General features: G+C 43.1%; 1 protein-coding gene across 3 annotated transcripts; it reads right to left on the bottom strand.

Annotated features, from left to right (window-relative positions):
• Positions 1 to 1,047: 1,047 nt before the first annotated feature.
• Positions 1,048 to 23,633, bottom strand: LOC109877882 (trichohyalin-like). Of its 3 annotated transcripts, XM_031816817.1 has the most exons (12): positions 23,481 to 23,633; positions 21,547 to 21,573; positions 14,814 to 14,840; positions 10,018 to 10,350; positions 9,222 to 9,227; positions 8,445 to 8,450; positions 7,731 to 7,736; positions 7,150 to 7,224; positions 6,274 to 6,879; positions 6,020 to 6,088; positions 5,819 to 5,893; positions 1,048 to 4,854 (listed from the first exon to the last, which is right to left on the bottom strand). In XM_031816817.1, exons 2-12 carry the CDS (start codon positions 21,566 to 21,568, stop codon positions 3,533 to 3,535), a joined length of 2,547 nt encoding a protein of 848 aa, XP_031672677.1. In that variant the 5' UTR covers positions 21,569 to 21,573; positions 23,481 to 23,633; the 3' UTR covers positions 1,048 to 3,532. The 3 variants fall into 3 exon arrangements, with proteins under 3 accessions (XP_031672677.1, XP_031672686.1, XP_031672693.1); XM_031816826.1 differs by lacking the exon at positions 8,445 to 8,450; XM_031816833.1 differs by lacking the exons at positions 21,547 to 21,573; positions 23,481 to 23,633 and adding an exon at positions 16,749 to 16,901.
• Between the last annotated feature and the right edge of the window lie 1,497 nt (positions 23,634 to 25,130).

Genomic DNA, 25,130 nt, shown 5'->3' with positions numbered 1-25,130 from the left:
TCCTCACCTCTCGCCTGTCCCCTCTCCTCATCTCTCACCTGTCTCCTCTCCTCACCACTCACCTGTCCCCTCTCCTCACCTCTCGCCAGCCCCCTCTCCTCACCTCTCGCCTGTCCCCTCTCCTCACCTCTCACCTGTCCCCTCTCCTCGCCTGTCCCCTCTCCTCACCTCTCACCTGTCCCCTCTCCTCACCTCTCACCTGTCCCCTCTCCTCGCCTGTCCCCTCTCCTCACCTCTCACCTGTCCCCTCTCCTCGCCTGTCCCCTCTCCTCACCTCTCACCTGTCCCCTCTCCTCACCTCTCACCTGTCCCCTCTCCTCACCTGTCCTCTCTCCTCACCTCTCACCTGTCCTCTCTCCTCACCTCCCTCCTGTCCCCTCTCCTCACCTCTCGCCTGTCCCCTCTCCTCACCTCTCACCTGTCCCCTCTCCTCGCCTGTCCCCTCTCCTCACCTCTCACCTCTCACCTGTCCCCTCTCCTCACCTCTCACCTGTCCCCTCTCCTCACCTCTCACCTGTCCCCTCTCCTCACCTCGCTCCTGTCCCCTCTCCTCACCTCTCGCCAGCCCCCTCTCCTCTCCCCTCCTTCATCACCAACCTTTCCTTCTCATCACCCCTCACCCTGAACGTCCTCACTCTTTTCTTCTTTCCACCCCTCAGCTTCACCTTCATCTACATCACTTATGTTTTAGTGGTGTGTGTGTTTGGAGTATTCAGGAGGTGTGTTTTAGTGGTGTGTGTGTGTTTGGAGTATTCAGGAGTTGTGTATGTGTGTGTGGGTGTGTGTAGGTTACCATTCCATGTAAAGTGCAGTGAGCTTCAGTGAAAAGCTCTGTATAAAAAACTTGTATTATTGTTAAGGTGTGGCTGCCACTTCCTGTCTGAGAGCCAGTGTTAGACTTAGACATGCCTGTGTATAATGTCATCACACAAACCCCAGCATTCAACACACACAACCCCCCCCCTGTCCCGAATAGACTGTGTGTGTGTGACAGGGAGTCAGACAAGAAATCAAGAATATGATTCATTAATGAAGACTGCCTTTAACTGCCTTGAAATGAACATTTATAACTTTCATCAGAAGAAACTTCACAAACAATTATTATATATTATTTATGGTTTCAGGAATTCCAGTGTCTTGACCCATGCTAATCCTGGTCAACAATATAATAGACAAATATCTCACCCACTACAAATAATAACAGAACAGCAAAAGTAGTGACAATGTTGACTTTTAGTCTCTGTCTCAATGACCTCATTTATATTCCACTTGTCTGTACAATCACTTCAGAGTCTGGGGTTAGAAACCATATGGAGTCTGGTCTGTTGTCACCATCGTCGTAGTGAGGAGACCAAAGCACAGCGTGATGTGAAGATATATTTTTATGTAAGATGAATGAACACAAAGTACACTAAACAAACCAACAACATGACCACTAACAACACTGAGGGCAAACATGCAACATCACATAGACAATCACCCACAGATTACCCAAGGAATATGGCTTCCTAAATATGGTTCCCAATCAGAGACAACGATAAACACATGCCTCTAATTGAGAATCAATCTAGGCAACCATAGACATACAAAACACCTAGACTAGTAAACAACCCAATAAACATACAAAAACCCTAGACAGGACAAAAACCCTAGACAGGACAAAAACCCAAGACAGGACAAAAACCCAAGACAGGACAAAAACCCTAGACGGGACAAAAACCCTAGATGGGACAAAAACCCTAGACGGGACAAAAACCCTAGACAGGACAAAAACCCTAGACAGGACAAAAACTGTTTTGAACCCCAGACAGGACAACAACCCTAGACAGGACAAAAACCCTAGACAGGACAAAAACCCTAGACAGGACAAAAACCCTAGACAGGACAAAAACCCTAGACAGGACAAAAACCCTAGACAGGACAAAAACCCTAGAAACCCTAGACAGGACAAAAACCCTAGACAGGACAAAAACCCTAGACAGTACAAAAACCCTAGACAGTACAAAAACCCTAGAAACCCTAGACAGTACAAAAACCCTAGACAGTACAAAAACCCTAGAAACCCTAGACAGTACAAAAACCCTAGACAGGACAAAAACCCTAGACAGTACAAAAACCCTAGACAGGACAACAACCCTAGAAACCCTAGACAGGACAACAACCCTAGACAGGACAACAACCCTAGACAGGACAACAACCCTAGACAGGACAAAAACCCTAGACAGGACAACAACCCTAGACAGGACAACAACCCTAGAAACCCTAGACAGGACAACAACCCTAGACAGGACAAAAACCCTAGACAGGACAACAACCCTAGACAGGACAACAACCCTAGACAGGACAACAACCCTAGACAGGACAACAACCCTAGAAACCCTAGACAGGACAACAACCCTAGACAGGACAACAACCCTAGACAGGACAACAACCCTAGACAGGACAAAAACCCTAGACAGGACAAAAACCCTAGACAGGACAAAAACCCCAGACAGGACAAAAACCCTAGACAGGACAAAACCCTAGACAGGACTAAAACACAACAACCCACCCCTCGTCACACCCTGACCTAACCAATATATTAAAGAAAACAAAGATAAGTAAGGTCAGGACATCTGTAGACCTCTCACTCTCCTCAACATTAAATAACTCTTACGGACAGATTGGTTTGGAGCCAGAGTCTCGTGTGGATCAGAAGACTGTGTTGGCTTCCACCAGTCTTCAGGTGTCAGATATGGTGACTTATTACACCAGCTTGGTTCACCGAACCACAAGGAGCCATTTAAATGTCTTAAATCACTAAATCAATAAACGATCAACGAACCGTGACTACATGGTGCACAAACACAAAACAATATCCCACAAACACAGGTGGGAAAAACAGTTATTTAAATATGATCCCCAATTAGCGACAACGATTACCAGCTGTCTCTAATTGGGAACCATACAAAACACCAACATAGAAAATATAAACTGGAACACAACATAGGCATTTTAAACTAGAATACCCCCCCGAGTCACACCCTGACCTACTACACCATAGAGAAACATGGTCTCTATGGTCAGGGCGTGACAGTACCTACCCCCCGCCCAGACCCCGGATCCGGCCATCACGGAGGATAAAGCTTCAACATGAAACGATTTGAATAAGAACAGGAAGTAGTGTGTGGTAAATACAGTATGGTTCTCTGTTCAATAGTAGACCTCCTCAAACACTGAGTAAAAGTCTCACTCAGATCTTTAGAGTTCTCAGTCTCTGACTCCGCCCGCTGACCTCCTGACCCCCCACAACCCTCTCCATTCTAAAGGTCTGCAGTGCAAAGGTCAATAATCTACGTTGGATTGGAATTCTGTTTTACGTCTCATCAAGATCTTTACAGACCTCCCTCCCCTCCTTCTCTTGACACTGTAGACTGGACCAGACATTATTCTGTCCTGTTTTCCCCATGACCACCATGATCCATGGTCACCCCCCACGGTACAGTGGACAGTAGACCTGGTCTGGTTCATCATCATAGACGGTGATGGTGAATCATATCAGATTGTGGAGAATCCAACTTGATGAGATTCTCATGACCCAGCCCAACAACCCTATCAGTGCCCTCTGACCTTTCCCCTCTCGTTCCAGTCCCTTCTGCAACACTGAGTGAGCTTCCCTGACTTCTTTCAAGTTCTGTCTTAGTCTCCCCATCTCTATATTCTTCTCTTTCATCTGTCTATTCTTCTCCTCCATCTGTCTGCTGAACTCCCTCTCCATCTTTGTCTGTGAGATCATGATGCTCCTCTGTAACTCAGGCAGAACTATCTTCATCAGGTTTCTCTCTGCTTCAACTCTGGCCTCTCCTTCATAGTTCTCTATCTCCTGTCTGTGTCTCTCCTCCATCTCCCTCCTCTCATTCTCTCTCTTCTCTCTAAATCTCTCCAGCTTTCTCTCCATCTCCTCCCTCCTATCAGACTCCCTCTTCAGCTCCCTCTCCAGCTCTCTTTTCTTCTCCTCATCCCTCTCTTCTTTCACCTGTCTCTCCAGTTCACTGGTTCTTTCACTGAGTGTTCTGATATCTCCCTCATGTTCCTGGATCACTCCCTCTATCTTTATCAGAGAGTACTGCAACTCCTTCTGAAGCCTCTCTCTCAAGTCTCTCTCCTCCCTCTGTTTCCTCTCTCCTCTCTCTCTCTGGATGTTTCCCTCCATCTCTCTAACCTGGTCCTCTGCCTCCTGGTAGGTCTGACTGCTGTAGAATCTCTCTCTGTTTCCTGCCACCATCTCCTCTACCTGATCCAGCAGCTCTGATATCTGAGTGCCATGGGCCCTGTCCTTAATGTTGAGGACGTGGTACCTGCTCCCACTTTTCTCTACAAGCTGCTGGAGGTCCTGACTTCCTGCTTGGATAAACTCCTCAATGCTCTGCTCTTTCAGTCCATCATCATGGGTGAATAGAATCACAGTGTGTCCCCAACAACCCTCCCCAAACATCTCCTCTATACTCTCCAGCACCCCTCTCTCCTCCCCCTTGGAGGTCTCCACTGGTATGACCAGGAGGAAGGCGTGGGGTCCCGGGGCAGACAGACGGACACAGAGCCCCACATCCTGTCTCATCTCCTCCAGAGAGAGTCCAGGACAGAACCAGTCTGGAGTGTCCACCAGCACCAGCCGTCTCCCACACACGTCCCCCTCTCTCCTCTTACTCCTCTGGGTCACTGCAGAGGGGCTGGCCTGGGCCCCAAACTCCTCTCTGCCCAGGATGGTGTTTCCTGCTGCACTCCTCCCAGCCCCAGTCCTCCCCAGCAGCACCAGTCTCAGCTCAGACACACTGGGAGACACTGGGGAGTCTGGACTGCTGCTCTCTCCTTCCACTGCAACACAACACACAGCACTGATCAACACTCTGACTCTCTGGAGGATGTACAACAGTGTCTAATATAATATCATGTACATCCATAACTCACTAAGTGGAGGATGGTCCACTATAGACTAGAAACAGTAGGAGACAACAGGACAATATTGATAACTCACTAAGTGAAGGATGGTCCTCTATAGACTAGAAACAGTAGGAGACAACAGGACAATATTGATAACTCACTAAGTGGAGGATGGTCCACTATAGACTAGAAACAGTAGGAGACAACAGGACAATATTGATAACTCACTAAGTGAAGGATGGTCCACTATAGACTAGAAACAGTAGGAGACAACAGGACAATATTGATAACTCACTAAGTGAAGGATGGTCCACTATAGACTAGAAACAGTAGGAGACAACAGGACAATATTGATAACTCACTAAGTGAAGGATGGTCCACTATAGACTACAAACAGTAGGAGACAACAGGACAATATTGATAACTCACTAAGTGAAGGATGGTCCACTATAGACTAGAAACAGTAGGAGACAACAGGACAATATTGATAACTCACTAAGTGGAGGATGGTCCACTATAGACTAGAAACAGTAGGAGAAAACAGGACAATATTGATAACTCACTAAGTGAAGGATGGTCCACTATAGACTAGAAACAGTAGGAGACAACAGGACAATATTGATAACTCACTAAGTGAAGGGTGGTCCACTATAGACTAGAAACAGTAGGAGACAACAGGACAATATTGATAACTCACTAAGTGAAGGATGGTCCACTATAGACTAGAAACAGTAGGAGACAACAGGACAATATTGATAACTCACTAAGTGAAGGATGGTCCACTATAGACTAGAAACAGTAGGAGAAAACAGGACAATATTGATAACTCACTAAGTGGAGGATGGACCACTATAGACTAGAAACAGTAGGAGACAACAGGACAATATTGATAACTCACTAAGTGGAGGATCCTCCAGGCTCTGTCTTCTCCTGACTGGGAGGATGGAACCTGTATCTGACGTCTCTCCATGTTCTAAAATAGTAGAACAACCATTTAGAATGGGAACCTTTACCTCAGTGACACATGAAGGCACATAGACCTACTGAAGGGGCGTTCTGGGTTTCTACTGAAATGTTAAGTATCACATATCTCACTCACCAGTCATCTGGGCTGAGATCTCTCTTCTCAGTCTCTCTACCTCAGTCTTCACATCACATATCTGTTGAGCTGAAATAACAAAGGAGGACTAGGATCTGAATTCTGTGTTAAAGACTTTAGACAGAAATATGATGCAGAGGGAAAGTATGAAGTGATGGACAACAATATTCACAACTCAGTGGAGAGTCGACAATAACCTGAGAATTGAGGAAAGTACAGCAGACTAAATGTATTAATGGTGTGAATAATCTTACCCAGTTCAGCATTTTCATTGTTGACACCCTCCACCTGTTTGTCTCTTTCCTTTAACTGGTTCTCTCTCTCCTCTAGTAGGTTGTCTTTCTCTTCTACTTCCTGTCTCCTCTCTTCTACTTCCTGTCTCCTCTCTTCTACTTCCTGTCTCCTCTCTTTTAGTTCATTTTCTTTTCCCTTCAGTACTTTGTCTCTCTCTTCCAGTCGTTTGTCTCTCTCTTCCAGATGTTTGTCTCTCTCTTCCAGTTGTTTGTCCTTCTCTCCCAGTCTGTGGTTGCTGTCCTCTAGTTGAAGGTCTCTTTCCTTTAGTTGCTTGTCTTTCTCTCCCAGTCTGTGGTCTCTGTCCTCTAGTTGAATGTCTCTATCCTTTAGTTGCTTGTCTTTCTCTTCCAGTTGGTTTTCTTTCTCTTCTAATAGTGTGTCCCTCTGTTCCATTATCTGGTTCTTCTCCTCCAGGAGTCTCTCTTTCTCTCTCACTTCCTGGGTCATATCATCCAGGAGTCTCTCTTTCTCTCTCACTTCCTGGGTCATATCATCTAGTTTCTCCTCTAGTTGTTTCATCATCTCCTCTCTTAATTCCTCTTTTAATTCTTTTTCCATCTTCAACTCTGAGAGCAATTAACATATTTAATTGGTTGTTTGAATAAGTAATGTATTAATTAATTCAATAGTATGTCTATAAAGACATTATCATTTGATGGAGGTGGTACAATTATTAGTAATTATTTCATCCAGTCAACAGTTATCTGAGCTGAACCAATCATCAACTGGTCTATTGACTATTTGATACATTACAAATGAATTAGTCTGAATAACTGAATGACATCACTCATGTTCCCTGATTCAATCCTCTCTCCTCCAGACTCTCTCATACTTACCAAGCTCACCAGCTGATGCCTCCCTCTTCAGCCTGTCCTCCTGGGTCTCATGTTGTAAATACCATGATCCTGACTCTATGGTGGAAAACAGAGAGGTGAGTTCTGTGTGGTAGACGACATCACTATATACAGAACAAACAGGACCAATCAGATTTCTCCTGTCACTCAAGCCTCCCTCATGTAGGGACTGTGGGCACCAATGAGATCTGGTTAACTTCATAAATAATGTTGTTTTGTTATTGGTCTATCTCTGATCAAATGATTATTGTCATTGTTTGTGATAACCAGCATTGGGCTCTATGTCAGATACAGGATATTGTGTCAGGAGGCAGGGTTCTATGGAATATACATTCATTAGAATGTGAAGAACATATGACATCATAATACAACCTACCTTGAGAACATTTGGGGAGAGTATTGATAAATGTAAAGGAACTGATTTAATTTGTAGCCTTGAAGAAGACACACTGCTGTTCACAAGGCCTGTAGTTTTTATAGTATCAGATTAACACTCTGGTCTGTTCTTTGTCTTGTGTTATTGGTTGTCAATAAACAAAACAGACAAATAAGTAATTACTCACCTATTTCTGATCATCCATTATCCAAGATGGAGAGTCATGAATAATGATCATGTAAAACAGAATGCATTAGTTATTATTGTTCATTGAATTTCTGTCTCATTACATAATTTAATGAAATACCATACATCATATTGGAATGACTGTTCATCACATTCATTACTAATGTACATCTAGGGAAAGGGATGTAAGCAGCACTACTATGTGAGCAGTCTGAGAATGACTGAATGCTTCATAATAGGATATCAAGCTAAATTCAAGCTGATTCCATGTTAATTTTGGTGTGTGAAATGTTGACCTCTATAGTAGATATATTGTGGGAGGACTATGTGAAATATTGACATCAATGGAAAGGAAAGGGGGATACCTAGTCAGTTGTCCAACTGAATGTTTTCAACTGAGATGTGTCTTCCCCATTTCACTCAACCCCTCTAAAATGTTGACCTCTATGGCAGATATATAGTGGGAGGTCTATGATATGAAAATTCTGGATAATTTAAAGAACATCTATACATCTTAATCCAACCTACCTTGAGAACATTTGGGGAGAGTATTGATAAATGTAAAGGAACTGATTTAATTTGTAGCCTTGAAGAAGACACACTGCTGTTCACAAGGCCTGTAGTTTTTATAGTATCAGATTAACACTCTGGTCTGTTCTTTGTCTTGTGTTATTGGTTGTCAATAAACAAAACAGATGAATTAGTAATTTCTCACCCCATCCTGATCACCCATTATCCAAGATGGAGAGTCATGAATAATGATCATGTAAAACAGAATGCATTAGTTATTATTGGTCATTGAATTTCTGTCTCATGACATAATTTAATGAAATACCATACATCCTATTGGAATGACTGTTCATCACATTCATTACTAATGTACATCTAGGGAAAGGGATGTAAGCAGTGCTACTATTGGAACAGTCTGAACATCACAGAATGATTCATACTGGGACATCAAACTGAATTCAAGCTGATTCTATTTTCATTTTGGAGTGTGAAATGTTGACCTCTATGGCAGATATATAGTGGGAGGACTATGTGAAATATTGACCTCTATAGCAGATATATAGTGGGAGGACTATGTGAAATATTGACCTCTATGGCAGATATATAGTGGAAGGGAAAGGAAAGGGGGATACCTAGTCAGTTGCCCAACTGAATGTATTCAACTGAAATGTCTCTTCCGCATTTAACTCAACCCCTCTAAAATGTTGACCTCCATAGCAGATATATTGTGGGAGATCGATGATATGAAAATGCTGGATAATTTGAAGAACATCTATACATCTTAATCCAACCAACCTTGAGAACATTTGGGGAGAGTATTGATAAATGTAAAGGAACTGATTTAATTTGTAGCCTTGAAGAAGACACACTGCTGTTCACAAGGCCTGTAGTTTTTATAGTATCAGATTAACACTCTGGTCTGTTCTTTGTCTTGTGTTATTGGTTGTCAATAAACAAAACAGACAAATAAGTAATTACTCACCTGATTCTGATCATCCATTATCCAAGATGGAGAGTCATGAATAATGATCATGTAAAACAGAATGCATTAGTTATTATTGTTCATTAAATTTCTGTCTCATGACATAATTTAATGAAATACCATACATCATATTGATATGACTGTTCATCACATTCATTACTAATGTACATCTAGGGAAAGGGATGTAAGCAGTGCTACTATTGGAACAGTCTAAACATCACAGAATGATTCATACTAGGATATAAAACTAAATTCAAGCTGATTCCATGTTCATTTAGGATTATAAAATGTTGACCTCTATAGCAGATATATTGTGGGAGGACTATGTGAAATATTGACCTCTATGGCAGATATATTGTGGGAGGGTAATGGTATTGCTCCTGATCGTCCATTATCCAAGATGGAGAGGAATGAATATTGATCATGTATAACAAAATGTATGAGTTATTACAGCTACATTCAATCCAATTTCAGTCACATTACATTATTCAATCAAATACCATACGTCATATTGATATGACTGGTCATCACATTCATTACTAATGACAATCAAGGGACGTGACAGTAATGTTGGAATGGTTCTAATGCTTTAGGACCAGCTCAAAGCTCAGAGTGATGGTAATATGCATTGTAACTAGTTGATATTCAGAATGAATCTAGTCTATTCATCTGTAACTCCTACTATGAACTCCTACCTACATGAGAAAGTACAAGTGTTCTGTACAGGGAAAGAGACTGGTTGTTATTGTTGTTGTTTAGGTGTTTAGAAACATTACTGGAGTTCTAGAACAATTACCTCTTCTGACCCTTAAACCCACTGCAGCCTCCTCCTTCTGTTCTCCATGGATGACCTGACAGATGTAGACTCCTCTATCTGACCTCCTGAAGTCTCTCAGCCTCAGAGACACGTTGCCTCTCTCCAGCTCCTGGGTGATCAGACTCACTCTGCCCTCATAGCCACTCCTCTCTGTCAACTGGCCATTCTTATACAGGTAAATACACTCTGTCCCTTTAAACCACCTGATCGTCGTGGCAACAGCACTGGTGTCAGGTGAGAGGTGACAGGGGAGGGTGACCTCTTCACCAACATTAGCCCTCACATGGTCTTCTGAGGTGAGTTTAAACTGATCTGTTCAGAAAGAGAGAACATTGCATGTTTAATGACATCATCTGTGTCAGGAACTCAAATCCTCTCAGTACATTTATAAACACATCTGAATTAAAAAACTACAATAGACATACAACAACCAGGACCATGTCAATTCTAAAATACAACCCCCACAATCCCAGACAGACAGATTCATTTGAAGGAAAGTCTATATGTCATAGAAGAATGTGATGCTACAATCTAGAATGATATTATCCCATTTGTTCCCACATCTTTCCCAGACATGCCACTATGCTAATCTTATGCCACTAGTAGCCTAACATGTCATCCATTTGGATTATTTATCTATTTAAAAGTATGTTTTATTCTTGGTCACAGTTGTGACAGAGTGCTCTGTCTATAATAACATGAACAGATATTTACCCCTATTCCTCAACCTCAATATCTATATACCTCAGCCCACTTACCCACACACCTAAACTCAATGACCCACACACCCCAGTCCTGTTACCCCTATTCCTCAACCTCAATATCTATATACCTCAGCCCACCTACCCACACACCTAAACTCAATGACCCACACACCCCAGCCCTGTTACCCCCATGCCCTAACCCCAACACCCACATGCCAATACACTCAAACCTATACAATCAAGTACAGATACAGGCATATCCTGTCCCTAAATGACCTGTGTGTTACTCAAGACCCCAGTCCCTTTGCCAATACACCTCATTCCTGTTACTTTCCTATCTCAGCCCTGTTCCCCACGTTCCTTAGGCCTGTTACCCACGTTCCTTAGGCCTGTTACCCACGTTCCTTAGGCCTGTTACCCACGTTCCTTAGGCCTGTTACCCACGTTCCTTAGCCCTGTTACCCACGTTCCTTAGGCCTGTTACCCACGTTCCTTAGGCCTGTTACCCACGTTCCTAAGGCCTGTTACCCACGTTCCTTAGGCCTGTTACCCAGGTTCCTTATGCCTGTTCCCCACGTTCCTTAGGCCTGTTACCCAGGTTCCTTAGGCCTGTTACCCACGTTCCTTAGGCCTGTTACCCACGTTCCTAAGGCCTGTTACCCAGGTTCCTTAGGCCTGTTACCCACGTTCCTAAGGCCTGTTACCCAGGTTCCTTAGGCCTGTTACCCACGTTCCTTAGGCCTGTTACCCACGTTCCTAAGGCCTGTTACCCAGGTTCCTTAGGCCTGTTACCCACGTTCCTAAGGCCTGTTACCCACGTTCCTAAGGCCTGTTACCCAGGTTCCTTAGGCCTGTTACCCACGTTCCTTAGGCCTGTTACCCACGTTCCTAAGGCCTGTTACCCAGGTTCCTTAGGCCTGTTACCCACGTTCCTAAGGCCTGTTACCCAGGTTCCTTAGGCCTGTTACCCACGTTCCTTAGGCCTGTTACCCACGTTCCTAAGGCCTGTTACCCAGGTTCCTTAGGCCTGTTACCCACGTTCCTAAGGCCTGTTACCCACGTCACCGACAGGAACCTTTATCCAGCTATTCGCTGCACACCACAACCCTGTTATCAGCGTGTTTTAGTCCTTTGACATCTGACCTGTAAACACTAATCATTTCTTAGATATAATATAACAGTGGTATAACACATGTGTCCCAGCCCCAATCTCTTTTTCTACCACAAACGTTGCTGCCAGAAAGGATTTGAATGGACAATAGACGTCCATCCAGCCCCATTACCTGTATGGACCTTCTGTATCCCTACACCCCATTATAAACCAGGGAGATCCTTGGGCATAATCATATAAAACATGTCTACCCCAGTGTCCAAGCCTCAACATTCATACTAACCAGGTCTACCCCAGTGTCCAACCTCAACATTCATACTAACCAGGTCTACCCCAGTGTCCAAGCCTCAACATTCATACTAACCAGGTCTACCCCAGTGTCCAAGCCTCAACATTCATACTAACCAGGTCTACCCAAGTGTCCAAGACTCAACATTCATACTAACCAGGTCTACCCCAGTGTCCAAGCCTCAACATTCATACTAACCAGGTCTACCCCAGTGTCCAAGCCTCAACCTTCATACTAACCAGGTCTACCCCAGTGTCCAAGCCTCAACATTCATACTAACCAGGTCTACCCCAGTGTCCAAGCCTCAACCTTCATACTAACCAGGTCTACCCCAGTGTCCAAGACTCAACATTCATACTAACCAGGTCTACCCCAGTGTCCAAGACTCAACATTCATACTAACCAGGTCTACCCCAGTGTCCAAGCCTCAACATTCATACTAACCAGGTCTACCCCAGTGTCCAAGCCTCAACATTCATACTAACCAGGTCTACCCCAGTGTCCAAGCCTCAACATTCATACTAACCAGGTCTACCCCAGTGTCCAAGCCTCAACATTCATTCTAACCAGGTCTACCCCAGTGTCCAAGCCTCAACATTCATACTAACCAGGTCTACCCCAGTGTCCAACCTCAACATTCATACTAACCAGGTCTACCCGAGTGTCCAACCTCAACATTCATACTAACCAGGTCTACCCGAGTGTCCAACCTCAACATTCATACTAACCAGGTCTACCCCAGTGTCTAAGCCTCAACATTCATACTAACCAGGTCTACCCCAGTGTCTAAGCCTCAACATTCATACTAACCAGGTCTACCCCAGTGTCCAAGCCTCAACATTCATACTAACCAGGTCTACCCCAGTGTCCAAGACTCAACATTCATACTAACCAGGTCTACCCCAGTGTCCAACCTCAACATTCATACTAACCAGGTCTACCCCAGTGTCCAAGCCTCAACATTCATACTAACCAGGTCTACCCCAGTGTCCAAGCCTCAACATTCATACTAACCAGGTCTACCCCAGTGTCTAAGCCTCAACATTCATACTAACCAGGTCTACCCGAGTGTCCAACCTCAACATTCATACTAACCAGGTCTACCCCACTGTCCAAGCCTCAACATTCATACTAACCAGGTCTACCCGAGTGTCCAACCTCAAAATTCATACAAACCAGGTCTACCCCAGTGTCTAAGCCTCAACATTCATACTAACCAGGTCTACCCTAGTGTCCAAGCCTCAACATTCATACTAACCAGGTCTACCCAAGTGTCCAACCTCAACATTCATACTAACCAGGTCTACCCGAGTGTCCAACCTCAACATTCATACTAACCAGGTCTACCCCAGTGTCTAAGCCTCAACATTCATACTAACCAGGTCTACCCGAGTGTCCAACCTGAACATTCATACTAACCAGGTCTACCCCAGTGTCTAAGCCTCAACATTCATACTAACCAGGTCTACCCGAGGGTCCAACCTCAAAATTCATACAAACCAGGTCTACCCCAGTGTCTAAGCCTCAACATTCATACTAACCAGGTCTACCCTAGTGTCCAAGCCTCAACATTCATACTAACCAGGTCTACCCCAGTGTCTAAGCCTCAACATTCATACTAACATTCATACTAACCAGGTCTACCCCAGTGTACAAGCCTCAACATTCATACTAACCAGGTCTACCATTTTGCAAGAGACACTAAACAAACCTAATAACATTAAATCTCACTTCAGTTATTATACTAATTCACTTTATGGGTCTATACATGGCCAATTCCCCCTGAAATAACAACATATGATGTTTTACAGTAAACATCTCTGATTTAAACATCAGTGAAGGGTAATGGATGATGGTAAAATCATCTGGAACATCATTTAGAAGTAAATCCTGAACCGAACTCAACTTAAATCTACTGAAGAAAAGGATCTGTTATGACTAAATATATAGAATAAATTAGAGGCTCTTTATTTTTCCATTAGACAGACATGTTTGTCAGGAAGCCGAGCACTTAAGAGCATTGGACCAGTAACCCAAACGTCGCTGGGTTGAGTCCCTGAGGCAACTAGGAAAATATTTGTTAATATGCCCTTGAGCAAGGTACTTAATCCTAATTGCTCTGGATACATATTTTGTTTTATTTAACGAGGCAAGTCAGTTAAGAACAAGTTCTTATTTACAATGACACCCAGACAACACTGGGCCAATTGTGCTCCACCCTATGGGAGACTCAATCATGGGCGGTTGTAATACAGCCTGGAATTGAACCAGAGTCTGTAGAGACACCTCTCACACTGAGACACAGCACCATAGACAGCTGCTCCACTCAGGAGAACAACTTATTTGTTGAAATGTACAACTTTAACTTCTCTAGAGCCAGTAAAGTACAAAAGGTTGATTTAGTTCCATATTGTGTCCGACTGGATTAAATGGGTTCTATAATAAAGAGATGTTTGGAGGGAGAGGTCACTGTGGAGCAGTAGAGCTGTTTCTCACAGACACAAACTCAGCTACAACTCCTCATGTTACAAACACATTTCATCCAGACACACATTTACACATAAAGACAAATAAAACTACAAACACATTTCATTTTCAATAGTTGGTTTAGTTCTGTTCTCCCAGATACATGAAAGAAAAGTTCATCATTAATTATAGCATGTTGACTTACTATGAACTCTGGACTCTGCCATTTTCACTGCAATAAAGAGAGAAAACATTCATATTTACATCATTACCTTTCATCAAATTCTCTATATGTGCATATCTACACGTTTTTACAGAACAATCTACACCTCAGTCCTATACTGAGACACAACTTTCACTTTCACCTTTGCTCAGGTATTTGGAGTAAACTCCTCCCCCCAGCCTCTCTGGTTATTAGAAAACCCAGTCACAAAGTCTAAATTGTCTATAGGACTATCATAAAATGTCATGAAAACAAAAATGTACATTTCTGATCTTAATTTAGGTTTAAGGTTAGGCATAAGGTTAGCAGTGTGTAGAATAGGGTTCAAATCAGAAGACCGATCCAGCCAGCAGATGGTAGTGATGATCTTTAATTATAGTCATATTATCCTGAGCTGTAAAGATTTAACAGTGTCTATCAATATTAGCTTCTCTTATCTCTTTGGACCCATTCACATGAGTAAATGAGTGAAATGTATTCCATGACAAATGGTCTCAATGCTTTTCCATCCCCTCCAAACAAAATAAATGTATCTGACTGGTGGTCATTTACTGTCTGAGAAGAGAGTATTATTACCACCTGCTGGTCAATGTTGGGAACTGCAGTGAATTTACAAATCAGAAAGTCAGACCTACCATATAGGGGGCTAGGGGTAAAGACTGAGTTTGGGTTAGGGTGTGTAGGGGACAGGGGACAGGGCTGGTGGTAAAGACTGAGTTTGGGTTAGGGTGTATAGGGGACAGGGGACAGGGCTGGGGGTAAAGACTGAGTTTTGGTTAGGGTGTGTAGGGGACAGGGGACAGGGCTGGGGGTAAAGACTGAGATTTGGTTAGGGTGTGTAGGGGACAGGGCTGGGGGTAAAGACTGAGTTTGGGTTAGGGTGTGTAGGGGACAGGGGACAGGGCTGGGGGTAAAGACTGAGTTTGGGTTAGGGTGTGTAGGGGACAGGGCTTGGGGTATAGACTGAGTTTAGGTTAGGGTGTGTAGGGGACAGGGCTTGGGGTATAGACTGAGTTCGGGTTAGGGTGTGTAGGGGACAGGGGACAGGGCTGGGGTTAAAGGCTGAGTTTGGGTTAGAGTGTGTAGGGGACAGGGGACAGGGCTGGGGGTAAAGGCTGAGTTTGGGTTAGGGTGTGTAGGGGACAGGGCTGGGGGTAAAGGCTGAGTTTTGGTTAAAACCATTACAATCTGGGCACTTACAGACAGTGATGCTGGATCTTATGTTTTACAGGTAGATATTTAAAGCTGCATTTGATTTCAACTGTTTGTTTTTAAGTGAATTGCCTGTATTACCACCTGCCCTGCTTGTTTACAGCTGATCTGTCGTTCTCTATCTAGACAATATTACCATGTCGTCTTAGAAGGTTACTGGTGATTTGTCATTAACTATTTCTCATTGAGCCCCATTCAGTGAAACAGTTCATTCAGCCTCATTTACTGCTTTAAAAAAACATAGCTGATATGGATGACTTGCTTAAACAAATGTGGTTTCTGCTGTTAATTGAGATGGACAAACTATGGCATAATGGGACGACAAGCGGATAAGAGACAATCAGTCATTTTGATTAAGATATTAATGAGCGAGCCAGGAGGGACGTAGTCAATATATAAAATGGCGCCGATAGAGAGGGAGGAAGTGATTCTAGCCCCGGCAACATTCCAGTGTTATTTATTACATTGTTAGCCAGACATTTTGTGTGTTATTACATACAGACGGGAAGAAGGTGGGGTGTGCGGCTCATTTCTCAATAACAAGAGAAAACATTTATATTTACATCATTACCATTCATCAAATTCTCTCTTTTGCTCAATCACACAGATACAAACATCCCTTCTTCTTTCTCCAGTCCTCATTGTTTTAAAACAGGACTGTTGTGTCTAGTTTGGAAAGTGAAATATCCTGAGATCTCCTCTTACCTTTACTGGTCTTCACGTCCTCCACTTCACTTTAAAAATAGTTTATTTAAATCTATAACCACTCTAATAGTCACTATATGTGCATATCTACATGTTTTTACAGAACAATCTACACCTCAGTCCTATACTGAGACCCACCTTTCACTTTCACCTTTGCTCAGGTATTTGGAGTAAACTCCTCCCCCCAGCCTCTCTGGTTATTAGAAAACCCAGTCACAAAGTCTAAATTGTCTATAGGACTATCGTAAAATGTAATGAAAACAAAAATGTGCATTTCTGATCTTAATTTAGGTTTAAGGTTCGGCATAAGGTTAGCAGTGTGTAGAATAGGGTTCAAATCAGAAGACCGATCCAGCCAGCAGATGGTAGTGATGATCTTTAATTATAGTCATATTATCCTGAGCTGTAAAGATAGTGACTATCAATATTAGCTTCTCTTATCTCTTTGGACACCTTCACATGAGTAAATGAGTGAAATTGCTTCCATGACAAATAGTCTCAATGCTTTTCCATCCCCTCCAAACAAAATAAATGTATCTGACTGGTGGTCATTTACTGTCTGAGAAGAGAGTATCATTACCACCTGCTGGTCAATGTTGGGAACTGCGGTGAATTTACAAATCAGAAAGTCAGACATGTGATTTAGGGGGCTGTTGTTGTGGACAGTCCAGCTCTTTTGGCCCCAAACGGCTCTTTAATAAAAATATGTTTTGTATTTTTTCAAGTCAAACAGTTTGCGATAGTTTGACTATGATTGGTGTTAAAACAATTCTAATTAAATTATTAAATTAAATCATACTCTACCTTAACTACAATGTATTTAAAAATGCATTCTACCACACCCATGCTATTAAACATTTGCATTCTTCTTCTGTGGTGATTTACCACAGTTCTTCTGTGGTGATTTACCACAGTTCTTCTGTGGTGATTTACCACAGTTCTTCTGTGGTGATTTACCACAGTTCTTCTGTGGTGATTTACCACAGTTCTTCTCTCTCCACTCAAGTGTTTGCTAGTGCAATGATGTTTCGTCTTACCTCTTGAACCGGAATTGAGATCAGCCTCACCACTTCACCCTAATCTGCTCCTGTAAATCCCTCTGGATAAAGATCTGCTAAATGACTAAGCTGTAACTATATCGGCCTAACAAACCAGGCAGAAGCACACCAACGTTTAAATGTCAAAGTGTGGTGAACTTGTTGGTTCCGGTATGTCTAACTTGTCCCACCTAGCTATCTTCAGATGAACACACTAAACTGATAGTCTCTCTGGATAAGAGCATCTGCTAACAGTCCTTTAGTGTGGGAGCCTGCTAACAGTCCTTTAGTGTGGGAGCCTGCTAACAGTCCTTTAGTGTGGGAGTATGCTCACAGTCCTTTAGTGTGGGAGCCTGCTAACAGTCCTTTAGTGTGGGAGCCTGCTAACAGTCCTTTAGTGTGGGAGCCTGCTAACAGTCCTTTAGTGTGGGAGCCTGCTAACAGTCCTTTAGTGTGGGAGCCTGCTAACAGTCCTTTAGTGTGGGAGCCTGCTAACAGTCCTTTATTGTGGGAGCCTGCTAACAGTCCTTTAGTGTGGGAGCCTGCTAACAGTCCTTTAGTGTGGGAGCCTGCTAACAGTCCTTTAGTGTGGGAGCCTGCTAACAGTCCTTAGTGTGGGAGCCTGCTAACAGTCCTTCAGTGTGGGAGCATGCTCACAGTCCTTTATTGTGGGAGTCTGCTAACAGTCCTTTAGTGTGGGAGCCTGCTAACAGTCCTTTAGTGTGGGAGCCCGCTAACAGTCCTTTAGTGTGGGAGCCTGCTAACAGTCCTTTAGTGTGGGAGCCCGCTAACAGTCCTTTAGTGTGGGAGCCTGCTAACAGTCCTTTAGTGTGGGAGCATGATAACAGTCCTTTAGTGTGGGAGCATGCTAACAGTCCTTTAGTGTCTCCAGAACCAGGATTGGGAGACACTGGTCTTAACACCCGGAGGTCTGTTCATTCAGAACAAAACCGTAACAAACAGTTTGTAACGGAAACCATTACCTTTGAACAAAAACATGCTTTTCAATAAAAATTCAAGTTTCTTCTGGACATTCATACTAACCAGGTCTACCCCAGTGTCCAACCTCAACATTCATACTAACCAGGTCTACCCCAGTGTCCAAGACTCAACATTCATACTAACCAGGTGTACCCCAGTGTCGAAGCCTCAACATTCATACTAACCAGGTCTACCCCAGTGTCCAACCTCAACATTCATACTAACCAGGTCTACCCCAGTGTCCAAGCCTCAACATTCATACTAACCAGGTCTACCCCAGTGTCCAAGCCTCAACATTCATACTAACCAGGTCTACCCAAGTGTCCAAGACTCAACATTCATACTAACCAGGTCTACCCCAGTGTCCAAGCCTCAACCTTCATACTAACCAGGTCTACCCCAGTGTCCAAGCCTCAACATTCATACTAACCAGGTCTACCCCAGTGTCCAAGCCTCAACCTTCATACTAACCAGGTCTACCCCAGTGTCCAAGACTCAACATTCATACTAACCAGGTCTACCCCAGTGTCCAAGACTCAACATTCATACTAACCAGGTCTACCCCAGTGTCCAAGCCTCAACATTCATACTAACCAGGTCTACCCCAGTGTCCAAGCCTCAACATTCATACTAACCAGGTCTACCCCAGTGTCCAAGCCTCAACATTCATACTAACCAGGTCTACCCCAGTGTCCAAGCCTCAACATTCATTCTAACCAGGTCTACCCCAGTGTCCAACCTCAACATTCATACTAACCAGGTCTACCCGAGTGTCCAACCTCAACATTCATACTAACCAGGTCTACCCGAGTGTCCAACCTCAACATTCATACTAACCAGGTCTACCCCAGTGTCTAAGCCTCAACATTCACACTAACCAGGTCTACCCCAGTGTCTAAGCCTCAACATTCATACTAACCAGGTCTACCCCAGTGTCCAAGCCTCAACATTCATACTAACCAGGTCTACCCCAGTGTCCAAGACTCAACATTCATACTAACCAGGTCTACCCCAGTGTCCAACCTCAACATTCATACTAACCAGGTCTACCCCAGTGTCCAAGCCTCAACATTCATACTAACCAGGTCTACCCCAGTGTCCAAGCCTCAACATTCATACTAACCAGGTCTACCCCAGTGTCTAAGCCTCAACATTCATACTAACCAGGTCTACCCGAGTGTCCAACCTCAACATTCATACTAACCAGGTCTACCCCACTGTCCAAGCCTCAACATTCATACTAACCAGGTCTACCCGAGTGTCCAACCTCAAAATTCATACAAACCAGGTCTACCCCAGTGTCTAAGCCTCAACATTCATACTAACCAGGTCTACCCTAGTGTCCAAGCCTCAACATTCATACTAACCAGGTCTACCCAAGTGTCCAACCTCAACATTCATACTAACCAGGTCTACCCGAGTGTCCAACCTCAACATTCATACTAACCAGGTCTACCCCAGTGTCTAAGCCTCAACATTCATACTAACCAGGTCTACCCGAGTGTCCAACCTCAACATTCATACTAACCAGGTCTACCCCAGTGTCTAAGCCTCAACATTCATACTAACCAGGTCTACCCGAGGGTCCAACCTCAAAATTCATACAAACCAGGTCTACCCCAGTGTCTAAGCCTCAACATTCATACTAACCAGGTCTACCCTAGTGTCCAAGCCTCAACATTCATACTAACCAGGTCTACCCCAGTGTCTAAGCCTCAACATTCATACTAACATTCATACTAACCAGGTCTACCCCAGTGTACAAGCCTCAACATTCATACTAACCAGGTCTACCATTTTGCAAGAGACACTAAACAAACCTAATAACATTAAATCTCACTTCAGTTATTATACTAATTCACTTTATGGGTCTATACATGGCCAATTCCCCCTGAAATAACAACATATGATGTTTTACAGTAAACATCTCTGATTTAAACATCAGTGAAGGGTAATGGATGATGGTAAAATCATCTGGAACATCATTTAGAAGTAAATCCTGAACCGAACTCAACTTAAATCTACTGAAGAAAAGGATCTGTTATGACTAAATATATAGAATAAATTAGAGGCTCTTTATTTTTCCATTAGACAGACATGTTTGTCAGGAAGCCGAGCACTTAAGAGCATTGGACCAGTAACCCAAACGTCGCTGGGTTGAGTCCCTGAGGCAACTAGGAAAATATTTGTTAATATGCCCTTGAGCAAGGTACTTAATCCTAATTGCTCTGGATACATATTTTGTTTTATTTAACGAGGCAAGTCAGTTAAGAACAAGTTCTTATTTACAATGACACCCAGACAACACTGGGCCAATTGTGCTCCACCCTATGGGAGACTCAATCATGGGCGGTTGTAATACAGCCTGGAATTGAACCAGAGTCTGTAGAGACACCTCTCACACTGAGACACAGCACCATAGACAGCTGCTCCACTCAGGAGAACAACTTATTTGTTGAAATGTACAACTTTAACTTCTCTAGAGCCAGTAAAGTACAAAAGGTTGATTTAGTTCCATATTGTGTCCGACTGGATTAAATGGGTTCTATAATAAAGAGATGTTTGGAGGGAGAGGTCACTGTGGAGCAGTAGAGCTGTTTCTCACAGACACAAACTCAGCTACAACTCCTCATGTTACAAACACATTTCATCCAGACACACATTTACACATAAAGACAAATAAAACTACAAACACATTTCATTTTCAATAGTTGGTTTAGTTCTGTTCTCCCAGATACATGAAAGAAAAGTTCATCATTAATTATAGCATGTTGACTTACTATGAACTCTGGACTCTGCCATTTTCACTGCAATAAAGAGAGAAAACATTCATATTTACATCATTACCTTTCATCAAATTCTCTATATGTGCATATCTACACGTTTTTACAGAACAATCTACACCTCAGTCCTATACTGAGACACAACTTTCACTTTCACCTTTGCTCAGGTATTTGGAGTAAACTCCTCCCCCCAGCCTCTCTGGTTATTAGAAAACCCAGTCACAAAGTCTAAATTGTCTATAGGACTATCATAAAATGTCATGAAAACAAAAATGTACATTTCTGATCTTAATTTAGGTTTAAGGTTAGGCATAAGGTTAGCAGTGTGTAGAATAGGGTTCAAATCAGAAGACCGATCCAGCCAGCAGATGGTAGTGATGATCTTTAATTATAGTCATATTATCCTGAGCTGTAAAGATTTAACAGTGTCTATCAATATTAGCTTCTCTTATCTCTTTGGACCCATTCACATGAGTAAATGAGTGAAATGTATTCCATGACAAATGGTCTCAATGCTTTTCCATCCCCTCCAAACAAAATAAATGTATCTGACTGGTGGTCTTTTACTGTCTGAGAAGAGAGTATTATTACCACCTGCTGGTCAATGTTGGGAACTGCGGTGAATTTACAAATCAGAAAGTCAGACCTACCATATAGGGGGCTAGGGGTAAAGACTGAGTTTGGGTTAGGGTGTGTAGGGGACAGGGGACAGGGCTGGTGGTAAAGACTGAGTTTGGGTTAGGGTGTATAGGGGACAGGGGACAGGGCTGGGGGTAAAGACTGAGTTTTGGTTAGGGTGTGTAGGGGACAGGGGACAGGGCTGGGGGTAAAGACTGAGATTTGGTTAGGGTGTGTAGGGGACAGGGCTGGGGGTAAAGACTGAGTTTGGGTTAGGGTGTGTAGGGGACAGGGGACAGGGCTGGGGGTAAAGACTGAGTTTGGGTTAGGGTGTGTAGGGGACAGGGCTTGGGGTATAGACTGAGTTTAGGTTAGGGTGTGTAGGGGACAGGGCTTGGGGTATAGACTGAGTTCGGGTTAGGGTGTGTAGGGGACAGGGGACAGGGCTGGGGTTAAAGGCTGAGTTTGGGTTAGAGTGTGTAGGGGACAGGGGACAGGGCTGGGGGTAAAGGCTGAGTTTGGGTTAGGGTGTGTAGGGGACAGGGCTGGGGGTAAAGGCTGAGTTTTGGTTAAAACCATTACAATCTGGGCACTTACAGACAGTGATGCTGGATCTTATGTTTTACAGGTAGATATTTAAAGCTGCATTTGATTTCAACTGTTTGTTTTTAAGTTAATTGCCTGTATTACCACCTGCCCTGCTTGTTTACAGCTGATCTGTCGTTCTCTATCTAGACAATATTACCATGTCGTCTTAGAAGGTTACTGGTGATTTGTCATTAACTATTTCTCATTGAGCCCCATTAATTGAAACAGTTCATTCAGCCTCATTTACTGCTTTAAAAAAACATAGCTGATATGGATGACTTGCTTAAACAAATGTGGTTTCTACTGTTAATTGAGATGGACAAACTATGGCATAATGGGAAGACAAGCGGATAAGAGACAATCAGTCATTTTGATTAAGATATTAATGAGTGAGCCAGGAGGGACGTAGTCAATATATAAAATGGCGCCGATAGAGAGGGAGGAAGTGATTCTAGCCCCGCAACATTCCAGTGTTATTTCTTACATTGTTAGCCAGACATTTTTGTGTGTTATTACATACAGACGGGAAGAAGGTGGGGTGTGCGGCTCATTTCTCAATAACAAGAGAAAACATTATATTTACATCATTACCATTCATCAAATTCTCTCTTTTGCTCAATCACACAGATACAAACATCCCTTCTTCTTTCTCCAGTCCTCATTGTTTTAAAACAGGACTGTTGTGTCTAGTTTGGAAAGTGAAATATCCTGAGATCTCCTCTTACCTTTACTGGTCTTCACGTCCTCCACTTCACTTTAAAAATAGTTTATTTAAATCTATAACCACTCTAATAGTCACTATATGTGCATATCTACATGTTTTTACAGAACAATCTACACCTCAGTCCTATACTGAGACCCACCTTTCACTTTCACCTTTGCTCAGGTATTTGGAGTAAACTCCTCCCCCCAGCCTCTCTGGTTATTAGAAAACCCAGTCACAAAGTCTAAATTGTCTATAGGACTATCGTAAAATGTAATGAAAACAAAAATGTGCATTTCTGATCTTAATTTAGGTTTAAGGTTCGGCATAAGGTTAGCAGTGTGTAGAATAGGGTTCAAATCAGAAGACCGATCCAGCCAGCAGATGGTAGTGATGATCTTTAATTATAGTCATATTATCCTGAGCTGTAAAGATAGTGACTATCAATATTAGCTTCTCTTATCTCTTTGGACACCTTCACATGAGTAAATGAGTGAAATTGCTTCCATGACAAATAGTCTCAATGCTTTTCCATCCCCTCCAAACAAAATAAATGTATCTGACTGGTGGTCATTTACTGTCTGAGAAGAGAGTATCATTACCACCTGCTGGTCAATGTTGGGAACTGCGGTGAATTTACAAATCAGAAAGTCAGACATGTGATTTAGGGGGCTGTTGTTGTGGACAGTCCAGCTCTTTTGGCCCCAAACGGCTCTTTAATAAAAATATGTTTTGTATTTTTTCAAGTCAAACAGTTTGCGATAGTTTGACTATGATTGGTGTTAAAACAATTCTAATTAAATTATTAAATTAAATCATACTCTACCTTAACTACAATGTATTTAAAAATGCATTCTACCACACCCATGCTATTAAACATTTGCATTCTTCTTCTGTGGTGATTTACCACAGTTCTTCTGTGGTGATTTACCACAGTTCTTCTGTGGTGATTTACCACAGTTCTTCTGTGGTGATTTACCACAGTTCTTCTCTCTCCACTCAAGTGTTTGCTAGTGCAATGATGTTTCGTCTTACCTCTTGAACCGGAATTGAGATCAGCCTCACCACTTCACCCTAATCTGCTCCTGTAAATCCCTCTGGATAAAGATCTGCTAAATGACTAAGCTGTAACTATATCGGCTTAACAAACCAGGCAGAAGCACGCCAACGTTTAAATGTCAAAGTGTGGTGAACTTGTTGGTTCCGGTATGTCTAACTTGTCCCACCTAGCTATCTTCAGATGAACACACTAAACTGATAGTCTCTCTGGATAAGAGCATCTGCTAACAGTCCTTTAGTGTGGGAGCCTGCTAACAGTCCTTTAGTGTGGGAGCCTGCTAACAGTCCTTTAGTGTGGGAGTATGCTCACAGTCCTTTAGTGTGGGAGCCTGCTAACAGTCCTTTAGTGTGGGAGCCTGCTAACAGTCCTTTAGTGTGGGAGCATGATAACAGTCCTTTAGTGTGGGAGCATGATAACAGTCCTTTAGTGTGGGAGCCTGCTAACAGTCCTTTAGTGTGGGAGTATGCTCACAGTCCTTTAGTGTGGGAGCCTGCTAACAGTCCTTTAGTGTGGGAGTCTGCTAACAGTCCTTTAGTGTGGGAGCCTGCTAACAGTCCTTTAGTGTGGGAGCCCGCTAACAGTCCTTTAGTGTGGGAGCCTGCTAACAGTCCT

This window comes from Oncorhynchus kisutch, linkage group LG3 (assembly GCF_002021735.2).
Source record: "Oncorhynchus kisutch isolate 150728-3 linkage group LG3, Okis_V2, whole genome shotgun sequence".
In the NCBI taxonomy this organism is placed as follows: domain Eukaryota; kingdom Metazoa; phylum Chordata; class Actinopteri; order Salmoniformes; family Salmonidae; genus Oncorhynchus; species Oncorhynchus kisutch.
This window is presented reverse-complemented; position numbering and strand designations above follow the sequence as displayed.